The sequence below is a fragment of the Lepisma saccharinum genome, chromosome 1, assembly GCF_977018435.1.
Source record: "Lepisma saccharinum chromosome 1, izLepSacc3.1, whole genome shotgun sequence".
NCBI lineage: Eukaryota > Metazoa > Arthropoda > Insecta > Zygentoma > Lepismatidae > Lepisma > Lepisma saccharinum.
In genome coordinates this window covers 172,007,685-172,019,733 of record NC_139229.1, presented here as the reverse complement: position 1 = coordinate 172,019,733, position 12,049 = coordinate 172,007,685, and the positions used below count along the sequence as shown (strand labels likewise).

The window sequence follows — 12,049 nt, the reverse complement described above, 5'->3', positions numbered from 1 at the left end:
ATTTATTGCATTAGTAACAGTGAGTCATAACCTAATTTTCGGCATAATCACCACCGTTGTTCTGGCATTTGTCGTAGCATGGCACTAAATTTTGTATGCCCATGGTATGTGTGTCTGACAGCAAAGACTGGAACTATCTCTACCGCAGTGTAGCTGTAAAAAAAACCTCTTCACTAAAGCAAAGAGATGAAAGTCTGTACATTCAAGGCCAGGGCTGTTCAGGGAGTGGTCCAAGATATCTCACCTGAAGTGATGCAAAGGGCCCGTGTTTACTCAGCTGTATGGGGTTGTGCACATTCTATTGGCCTTCCGTGAATTGTCTGCACCATCGTCTGACCATACTATCACTCACGACGTCCGGTCTGCACACCTCACATGATTGCAGGTGGCTCTGTGCCAAATTCTGAGCGTGCAATGTAGGCTACATCGAAGTCGGTGGGAGACTGTGTGAGAGCTGGAATCTTTAACCTAGAACTGTCCTAAACTGCTGCATTGCAACTGTACCAGATTACAGCTACATGCCACTACTTCCTGCCTGCATGTGTGTGTGTCGTTCTCCGGCCACTAGTGCTGCGTATAGGCACCATTGGAGCTTTTTCAGAATGCCCCTCGTATATGAACTTTCAGAAGCTTTCATTATTAAGAGTGTTCCTGTTTTAATGTGTGGTTAGCTAAATCAGGTACCTATACAATGCAATTCTATAAATTCCTTGCGTTAAATTTCTAATACCTACATACCCTTTACATCAGCATTAGTGGTATAACTGCATGTTGTCAGTTTCACAGTACTTCACTTGGATATACTGTACTGAAGCAGAAATCCCATGGATAATGTAAGGAAATATGACACTTGATTTTGATCGATTCAATTGTTTCACTTATATGCAAGAGTTAAGTTGTTTGCTTTACAGAGAAAAGAGAAGTAGCTTTATGCATTGAAAAATGAGTCCGCACTCGTGGTTTTTGCAAGCAGAGGGATCCAAACCTCAGTGAAAATATTAATATATAATACCGAGAATGTATAAGGAGACTGATAAATTACAAATTGTATTTGTTAATCAATCTCTCTTCACTCTTATCTCATTTAGTCGTAAGTTTAAAAATAATCAAGTATTTTGTTTTAAACTTACTGCGTATGACAAAATTCCGTAATCCTTCCCTAGCTTGTGAATTGTAATAATTTTCCAAATTCACTATTTTGCAGTTTGAATTCAAATGATAGAGAATAGAGAAATTAAGTCAATTTCATAGAAGATAATATTGGTACTTAACAAAACCATACGTGGATCTGTATGAGTTTATTATTTCCATTTGCAAAAACATCGATTTTGTTTAGTTTGTAATTGTCAGGGGAAAATGTAAATTTGGCCTGGAAAACCTGGAAAAGTCAGGGAATTTCATTTCTGCCACCCTGAATATGTTCGCCTAGTGACTTTACACTTTCATCAAGGACTATGTGATCAGACATGGCCGAAGCCACCACCCTTCGAAAGTCTTGAGTTGCACCCTTCTAATAGTCTTGAGTTGGACCTGGTCTCACAATGATATCTTGCTGTTCGACTCGTAAGTTGAACCTCACCTGATTGCAATGTCTCTATAAAACTTATTTGTCCAGCTTCGTTCTTATCCAGGACACTTAGCACACACTATCAGTACTCAGTAAAACCAAATTACATTTGATTGATTTGGTTTATTGTACTTCGCTTTTCTGCCAGTTTTGACTAATCGCGAAGATGAGGATGAGTGATGATATGAAATTTGATGAAGGGACACTCATGAAGAACACTCATTCCCAGGCCGGGATTCAAACCTGAGACCCCTGGCATCGTATAGTGTGCTGTGCTAACCACTCTGCCAGAGAGGCTGGCGAAACTAAATTCACTTTTGACAGCATTAGTTATTGTCATCAGCTGCATAAAATATGTATTGTGGTTAGTTTGTGCTGTTGCTTTGATCTAATTGGTGTATAAAATTAGGACACTGCTGTTTCCAGTAATAGAAATGTGGCTGCCCATCAGCGAGAGAGGACCAGTTTTTGTAAAACTTGTTAAAAAATCCCACAATACATCCTGCTGTGTGTTTTGAGATACCATACTGTGTTAAAATCAAAATGTAATGAATGTTAAAAAAAATCATACAAATTCTATTAATAAAATGCACAGATTGGCTGAGTGAATTAAGGGGTTGATTTTTGGACTTGCAAATAATTGAAAACTATGAATTTCGCATAAGTCTCCATTAAATTTTATGCAACATTTTTGCTGATTCCGCAAAAGACCGCAATGCCAGCAAAGTATCAGCTGTTATCAGTTAATAAAATCTAACCGATACTTTCCGATACCTATGCATCAGTATCGACTCAGCGTAGTCTTGGCATTTCAGTTATTTTGTGTTAATTTTCTACCACTTAAAATAATGACAACAATGTATGTATTGATAATATGAATGAGAGAATAGCAACGAAACATTCACACCTTATCTGGATATCAGACCCAAGACAGCTGCCCTTGCAGTGCATTGCAAAAATTGTGGAAAATATTGAGAAAAGTAGTTCTATTCACAAATACAATTTTGTATTACTAATTCTAAAGTGGCCATAGACATCTTGTAATGATTTATTGTATCAATTGCTAATATGAAACTGTTCTTTATACAAGTGTTTTAGGATTAGAATTGTGGAACTTGCTGCTGACACTAGAGAGAAGTTATGATGTTTTTTTACAAACTACTGTCATTGTTAGCAAGGTGATAGCTAAGAATGGATTTAGGATTATAATTAAAGATGGTAAGTGGCCAATTGCGTGTTGTAAACTTAACTTCCATATATCAGCACTTGTGGAGTGTGATACTCCACTTGAGATTCAGCACTATAATTGTGCTTTAAGAATACATATGCACTAAGGAAAAATTAGTAAGAATGTAAAATTTAATGATTTATGTGTTTTATGTTTGTTTTTTTATTTGGCTATATTTATCCACTAGTGGTATCCATTCATGATGAAAGTTGTGCGAATTACTCACAAATTTAATATGAAAATATTAATAACTTACGTTTTGCGAGTATGTATCTCGGTAATTCCGACGTTTCGGGATGCAACTGCTCCCTTCTTCATGAAGAAGCATGAACGTTCGGTGGGGAGAGCACGGCAGGGATATAAGGGAGGGAGTTCCCAATATGGGGCTCTCCGAACATATCCTTGACGAAGGCCATGTAATCGCCAAACGGAAAGTGCTTAAGGAAGAAGAAAAACCTATGAGAAGGAATGTATATGAAGGGTCGTATATATGTAAGGGAAGAAAGAATAAATTAAACAGGGATGATGGGAATATTGATGAGATGTGGGGGAAGATGTTCAAGAAATGGGATGGGCAGGAATACGTAAAAGTAGGATTTAACGTAACCCTGGAAGTAGCATGCCAAGCTCAAATGGAAAAGGAATTCTCGCTGGACTTGACGTGAATTGGAATGGAGGAGGAGTGGGAGGGAAATGGAGGGGAAATAGAGGAGAAAAAGAGAGGAGGTGCCCGACCTAGTGCTCTACGAGGAAACTTTGGAGTATTACAATTGCAGCACATGCGGGCCGTGGCTATTCACAGTTTTAAAGTTTTAACATTCCAAGGAGCAGTTTCTAATCGGGGAAACAGCATGGTAGTATGACGTGCACCTGTAATGGGTTTTAGATTTTTATTGTTTTTTAACCACACATCTTTTACCAATCCTATATTCTGTATCTATGGAGAGGTTGACGTGGTTATGATTTACCCATAACCTAAACGTGAGCAGCCTGAAGAAGGGAGCAGTTGCATCCCGAAACGTCTGAATTACCTAGATACATACTCGCAAAACGTAAGTTATTAATATTTTTATGATAATGGTATCCAACAATCCCCTTAAAATTATGGTAACTTATTTTGTTTTAGTAATATTTTCTTCTAAATTATAATTAGACCTCGGATTTTTAGGTTCTAATAAGTATGCCACTGACTATGTTTTTGTTGAAAGATTTTTCTCATCATATAAGATGATCCTCACGGACAAAATTGCGTAGTTTGAGTGTGGATAACATGAAAAAAGATTGTTGCCTAACTAAACGGTAAAGAATGGATTTTAATAGCAAATTTCCAATGGTAAGTTCTGCCATCGCCGTAGGGTTAAGCAACACACACAACTTTATGCAAGATAGTGCATATTTCAGGATATAGGTGTCCCATTTTCATTGCCAGTGACTATACCTAATCAGCATTTTTCAGGATTTTTGAACTATTTTAAGTTATTTTGAACCTACTTCAGGATTTTTCGAGCCTAACTTAAGATTTTTAGGATTTTTAATCTTAAGTTAGGCTCGAAAAATCCTGAAGTAGGTTCAAAGAAACTGAAAATAGTTCAAAATTCCTGAAAAATGTTGATTAGGTATAATTATATGGGACAATGAAAATGGGACACCTTTATCCTGAAATACGCACTATCTTGCATAATGTTATGTGTGATGCCTAACCCTACAGTGATGGCAGAACTTACCATTGGAAATTTGCTATTAAAATCCATTCTTTACCGTTTAGTTAGGCAACAATCTTTTTTCATGTTATCGGCAGTCAAACTCTGCAATTTTGTCAGTGAGGATCATCTTATATGCTGAAAGTAATCTTTCAACAAAAACATAGTCAGTGGTGCAAACTTCAATGCTGAAATGTTAGTTTGTAAGGCATGAATGCCACAAAGCACTGAAGTGGCAGAAGTGAGCAAGACCACACAGATCAGACCACTTTTGGTTGTACAGGTAACAGTGGCACCAAACATTTTGCTTTGTTTAGAGCTTTGAAAAATCACCATGGACTTGGAGGAAGGGAAATTTACAGAGTACTTTTCAAACACGTTCGTCACTGAATTTTTTCGTGACCAAAGAAGCAAATGCCTCTGTGTGACATAAAAATCCTGTAAAACCTTTAAAAATGTATAAAAACCTAAAAAAAGGGCTTCATTTGGGTGCATAAACCTATAATAGGTTCTAACAAGCAAAATATTTTTTTAGGCACTATAAACAGTTGTTGCATTTTTTAACGAAATGATGACATAACTTATTATTTCTTACGTACCTGTAAAGGAAAAAATATATTGAAAACCTAAAATCTGAGGTCTAATTATATGTATATGTTTCTAACTTCTGAAATGTATTGTTGTTTATATGATCCAAGCCTAAGTACCAAAAGTACTTGTTCTGGTGACTTTCATTGTATGTTGCTGGAATGATTAAAAAAATATTTATTGCATCTTATGGTAGATATTAGAGACGGGTATAAAACTTCACTATATCATAGCTGAAATCTTTCAACAATGCCATTTGCATTATGCTTCTCTGACAGGAACACACACTAACCATGTCTTTCATTGTTTGTTTGTATTTGCCTTATTTCACTTGATTTCGACTTTTGGCTGATAATGATTATAAGGATGAATGATAATTAGATGAAATTGATGAAGGAACATTCACAAAGAAGCACCCATACCCCAAACCAGAACTTAAACATTGGAACATTTGTTAGTGAGATTGTGAGATAGGTTGCTAGGTGTTTTTTTTTTCCACTTCTGTATCACAATTTGGGATGGTTTCTTCATGCAAGAATTGGCAAAATACTCTCTAAATGTTCACATTGTTGAATTGGCTTGACTAGATTCCTCAAGATTTCAATCTTCCGTTTGTTTGATTTGATTTCAGCTTTTGGCTAATCACGAATTTAAGATGAAATTGATGGAAGGACAATCACAAGCACATAAGGAAAGCATGCAACACAAATCTCGCAGAGGATTACAGGCTGCGAGTCCAGTTAGTTAGTCTGCACAAAGCTGTCCAGGGTATACTATGTGGAAAAGAGGTTGACATTTGGGTACCTTCAGAAAGAGTCGCTCCTCACACCCCTGCATTCCAATCTTCCACGCAAACGGCAGAAATGCCATGTGTGAAAAATATTTTTGCCTAAAATAGGGAAGATGTGTAAAAGGAAGGATCTAAAAATCTTCATTAGTTACTTGGTGACAGAAAGGATGGGTATAAATAACATCGGTATTAGTTGGTATTATATATTGATACTTAAACAGAATTACCATTATGATAATAGAATAGATAGTTAGTAGGCTCTATTAATGAAAATTTGTTACTTTCCAGAAAGCAATAAACCTTTCACCACTCCTACCTTTGCTCATTGCAGATGTTAGCACCTACCATCTTGAAATGAGATGACATATTGAAACAAATACAATAAGTTGTTTATCCACACTCCCATGAAAAAATCATTACACTCCCCAAATTGCAAACTTGGAATAAATTCTTGAATATAGTTAAACATAAATTATAACTTCCTCATAGTTCCATGGCTATAGAATTAAAAGTTTCTCCAAATTCTCCAATAATGTTAATAAATTTATTGTATTGTGACAAGAAACATTATACACTATCTACCAAAAAGTAATTGGGCACGTGTATAAAATGGTTGTCTGGTGGTGCGAACCCTGTTAGAACCTCGTGGAGACACCTCTTGCTGCTATAACAGCAGCCACCCTGTCAGGCATGCTCTCGACTAGTTTGTGGAGGACGTCCAATGGAATTTGGCCGCATCTCCCGAGACCTCACCTGCCAGTCCAATGCCTCCCAAAGGTGTTCTATGGCATTGAGATGAGGACTCTGGGCAAGCCAGACCAATCGGTGAACATTGTTGTCGGCATACCACTGCATAGTAGCCTCCGAAACATGCCACCTAACATTGTCATCCTGGAAGTAACAGGGGTCCATTCAGTAAAAATGCCACAAGGTTGGGAGCATTTCATTGTCTAGTATTGTACAGTATGCCTGTGAGATCATTGTGCCACGAACAACCACCAGTGATCCCACTAAATGATTCAAATTAGATACTAAATTAACCACCATCATAGGTGCCCAATTACTTTTTGATAGATAGTGTATATGTATGCATGAAAAAAAATGTAAAAATCTGAGAACGTGATCAGGGAATTTTGAACCTTATAAACCACCATTGGTAGCAAAATATATTGTTCATCATATAATTGATTCACTCTCTGTATTGATGTATCTTGTAATTCGTGTTATTGTATTTCAGAATGTGGGAAGCAAGTAGCATTTATAACTGAAATTGCAGAAGTTATTCGATTCTATGGCATTGATGAGTTGAAAGAAGTACTTGAGCTTGTGAAATCATTTGGAGAGGCAAATTTGAAAGAGTGCCGACCACTGAAAGTGCTCAATTTCCTCAAGGTAGTTACATATTAATTAACATATTTTATCTAAATGGCAGGTAAATGCAAGATAATCTATTCTATATTGTTCCACGTAAAATTTGAAAGTACAATAAATTTCATAAAACATGTCAAAAGTTGTTATGCAATAGCACAACTCGGGAAATAATAACCAAGGAAATACTCTGTGATCAGAAGTATCCGGACACCAACCTGAAAATGAAGTACAAGTTTGGGCAACCCTCCATCGGGAACACTGGCAGTCAATACAGTGTTGGCCCACCCTTAGCCTTGATGACAGCGTTCACTCTCACAGGTATACTTTCAATCAGGTGCCGGAAGGATTCCTGAGGAATGGCTGCCCATTCCTCTCAGAGTGCCAAAATGAGAAGATGTATTGATGTGGATCGGTGTGGTCTAGCACGAAGTCGGCATTCCAAAACATCCCAGAGATGTTCTATGGGTTTCAACTCAGGACTCTGCACAGGCCAGTCCATTAGCAGGATGTTGTTGTCGTCAAACCACTTCCCCACAAGCCCTGAAGTAAGGACGGGTGCTCAGTCGTGTTGAAAGACACAATGATCATCCCCGAACTGGTCTTCGACGGTAGGCAGCATGAAAGCTGTTAAAATGTCAACGTAAGCTTGTGCCGTGACATTGCCATGTAAACCAACAAGGGGGCCAAGCCCCCTCAAGGAGAAACATGACCACACTGTAACCCTGTCACCTCCGAATTTCACTGTCTGCACTATACAGGCTGGTAGATGTCGTTCACCAGGCATTCGCCACATCCACACCCTAACATCGAATCGCCACATTGTGTATTGTGATTCATCACTCCACACAACGGTTTTCCACTGTTCTATGGTCCAGTTTCGACGCTCCTTGCACCACACGAGGTGGCGTTTGGCATTTGTCTGTGTGATGTTTGACTTATGGGCAGCTGCTCGGCCATGGAAACCAAGTTGCCGCACCTTGCGCCAAACAGTAATGGTGCTTGGAGTAGTTCCTGATGCAGTTCGGAATTCCTGCGTGATGGTGGTGATGGATGATTGACGATAATGCTGTACGACCCTCTTGAACACTCGATGGTCTCTGGAGGTCAACATGGGAGGTTGGTCTGCATGCTTTTGGGTTGTACACATCCCTTCACTATAACATTGGAAACAGTGGACAGAGGGATGTTTAGGAGGGTGGAAATCTCACATACAGACTTCCTACACAAGTGGCACCCAACCAACTGACCACGTTGAAAGTCTGTGAGTTCCTCAGACCATCCCATACTGCTGTCTCACACTGTCTGTAGACTACTGATTTCGCTGACTATGTGTTCCACGTGGTAGATGGCAGTACTGTGTCGCCCTCTATGATAAACACACGTTTCGTGGTGTGTCCGGATACTTTTTATCACATAGAGTATATACATGGTAACCACCCCTGTGACCCATAAAGTCAACCCACAACCCACTAAATATGTCACCATCAAACTGATGTAACACCACCCTCTCAGCCCCTCAGGTTTTAAGAAGCCAACTCATACTCCATATGCCGGACCCTGTGGCCGAGTGTTCAGCACATCGCGCTGCGACACCAAGGGTCATGAAATATGAATATACATGAAATATGAAATTGATATAAACACAGTAAAATTCAAGGATGGAAGATATAACCTAGGGGCTTTTCTTTATAACATTATGAACTATAGTAAAATAAAATAAAACTTCATTTTTGAACTGCTGAAGTCCTCATTCATTCTGAGTATTTGAATGAGTTGATATTTAAAACAAAACATTCGGTAAACTATTAATTACTAAATATTAGCATAATTTTAGTCTCTTTTTATTAATTTATAAATCTACATTAATATTTATTTTAAATTGTGTAAAATTGGCTAATATTTCTTTATTGTCTCAGCTGGATGTTATCCTTGTCTGAAAACCTAAGTACATACAAGGAAATTTGTTCCCTCTTATAAATTCTCATGGTGTGAACAACATAGCTTCAAAACCTATAGTGGAACTACAGGCTTCTACTCCTGTGCATCATACTCCTGCATAGAGGGGAGGGGCAAAGTGAAGAATGCTTCCTTATGGCCAGAGTTGAACCGATGGAGGGGTTTCACAGAGACTTTTGGCTGATGGTTATTTTCCTTGTGGTCGTTCTAAATCATTAGATGTCATTACTGATAGAAAAGTTTTTACAGAAGGGGCTTAGTCACAGTGAAGCTACTCCACTGAAGGGAAGAAAAATGTAATCTGGCAAGATGATAGTTTTCTAGTTAGTTGTTTGGAACAATTTCAAAGATGCTCCAGAAGGTATACACTTTTTTATTAATATATTCATATAGTTCCAAGAAGACAGCATCCAATTGGACTGAGCTCATGGTAGATTTTGTAGTTAATTATTGTTTATTTGGGGGGGGGGAGGGGATTTCATGTTGTTTTTCATTCAATCATTTTTTACTTTCATTTTGTGTGCATTATAAAAATGTAAAATTTCACAATACATTTATGTTTTTCTCTTTTCTATATGTGTTGTTTCATAATGATTTTCTAATATTAAGTAAATATGCAACCTACACTGCCAACTTCTGTGGTATAGTGGTTAGAATGGTAATTAACCTAGATGTGTTAAAGAATAAAATGTAAATTACAATTAGGCTAACCTCATAATTTAAACTGATAACTGTGCTGCTACTGTTTACCAGTTGATGGTGATGTAGATAATGATACAGAACTTTCATGTGGTAGAAATTTAAACTGTTGAGAATACACTCACTTACTCTCTAGCCTTCCTGAACCCAAAGGTTTATGGCTGCAGCAACACAAATCTTCCATCTGTGCAAGATCAATCCAATTTTTCCCATCCTTACCAATTTCTTTTAGGTCTTACCTTTCTGGGCAGCTACTATGTCTAATTTATAATTAACTATCTCGTTAACTGTAGACTGAAATGGCCCAGGCTGGTAAAGGCTCATAACATTTCAGGTGCCTAATTTAATATCCTTATTCCTACTGTACATCCTATCCTTAGTCCAGGGACCTCCCCTCCCGCCTGGAGATCCGTATATTTTACCTCCAGAATATTTTACTTTGGGAACATCCATGGCCTCATGTTGCTGTTTCTTGACATAATCTTTTTACAGTGCAGAGTTGTCAGCCCTACACCTAACCCCAAATATCAATGGAGGACTGCACCTATTGTTGGTCAATGGGTCCCTCAAATCTAGCTGGTAGGACTATACAGTAGGAACAAGGATATTAAATTAATCACCTGGAAAGTTCTGATCCTTTACCAGCCTGGGGCATTTCAGTCTACAGTTAACAAGATAGTTAATTATAAATTAGACATAGTAGCTGTCCAGAAAGTTAGACCTAAAAGAAATTGGTAAGAATGGAAAAAAATGGATTGATCTTGCCCTCTACCAATTGTGGGACACTCATAGAGCCATGACGGGACAGCTCTATAAATCCCAAGAGATCAAAATTTTGACCGTTTCACTCTGTTAGTAAACTAACTTCATATAGGACAAAGAAAAACGATTGATCACCTTTCTTCTGCTATTCCGAAGGAAAAATATATATTGAACAAGGAATCTGAATGTTTTGTTTTCAATAAGGTGGAGGTAGCATTTCACACTAGCCACCACGTCAACACTGTAGTGACACTTGAGAAGAGGGCATTCTGCATTCTACAATTTGCAGACATATTCTGTGGCTGTTGTGCCAAGATCTTTTCAGTGTCTTGTGAAGCACCAACCTAACCATACGTTGGAAAGATTTTGCTCATTCGAGTTTTAGAAAATAAATGGTATTATCCATCATCATATTTGCCTCAGACTGGCTTTTACCTTTGGGAGTTGCATTGCGACCCATCTGTTTTTCACCTAAAGTTGTTGAAAAGTTCTTTGTACAACAGACGAAGATTCCATATTTGCAAATAGTAGTACATAGAATGTCTTCTCCTGAAGAGTTGCCACATTGAAATTATGTCAACTGGTGGTGAGGATGAGAAACACCACCACGATCACATTCAAAACAAACCTTTTGGAATTTGCTATTGAGCTAAAAAGAATTCCTTCAGGACAGGATAAAAATTATGAGAGTTATAATGTTCCAAAAGTGTTCATTTCTTTTTTTTTTTTGCTAAGAATTTTCTGCCTACTTTATTGCAGGGAGAAGCTGTTAGGATGAGCCAGCAGTCTCCGGCTATATTCGACAAAGTCACTCTCAGGGAATTACTTGACTATTGGAGCTGCAACCTCAGAAGTGAAGAAAACTGCCTTCACAGCAAATCTATCTTGGTTCCTTTGTATTCTTTTGCAGAGAAGAAGATACTGCAGAATGGGATATACAAATAAGATACTTGCTCACTGCCAGTATACATAAATGAAAAATGTTTCCAGTTTTGAAATATATTTTTTATACATACTTATGTACAATTAATTTGTTTTTGAAATGTGCTTTTCGTATGAGATTTTAAAGGAGAAAATGAATAAATGTGATTGAAACTTACCTCTTCATTACTTACTTGGAATGCCACACAGCTTGGGATTTTTTTTTATTTTTATTATTATTATATTACAAATATCCGTCATATTTCTGCTAATGGTTCAGAACATAGGGAAATGTGTGTAAAGGTTACATGGAATTATAGATTTGCTTATACAGGTACATTTCACTTTTAAATTAACAAGCTTTCCTCAATACAACTTCTTAACAAAGTTGTGAGATTGCTACTGCCTTTGCATTTAATAAATAATTTTGTTACAAAGGTTTCGTGGTTAGTTTTAATATTCTTTCA

General features: G+C 37.5%; 1 protein-coding gene across 5 annotated transcripts in view; it reads left to right on the top strand.

Moving 5' to 3' along the window:
• Positions 1–11,751, top strand: part of LOC146003976 (PMS1 protein homolog 1-like) — a 69,064-nt gene extending 57,313 nt beyond the window's left edge. For all 5 annotated transcript variants that reach the window (XM_083142544.1, XM_083142520.1, XM_083142528.1 and 2 more), the window contains exons 13-15: positions 2,658–2,785; positions 7,111–7,265; positions 11,421–11,751. In XM_083142544.1, coding sequence (XP_082998670.1) covers positions 2,658–2,785; positions 7,111–7,265; positions 11,421–11,606 — 469 coding nt within the window. In that variant the 3' untranslated portion in view covers positions 11,607–11,751. The remainder of the gene's footprint in view (positions 1–2,657; positions 2,786–7,110; positions 7,266–11,420) is intronic.
• Positions 11,752–12,049: the final 298 nt, after the last annotated feature.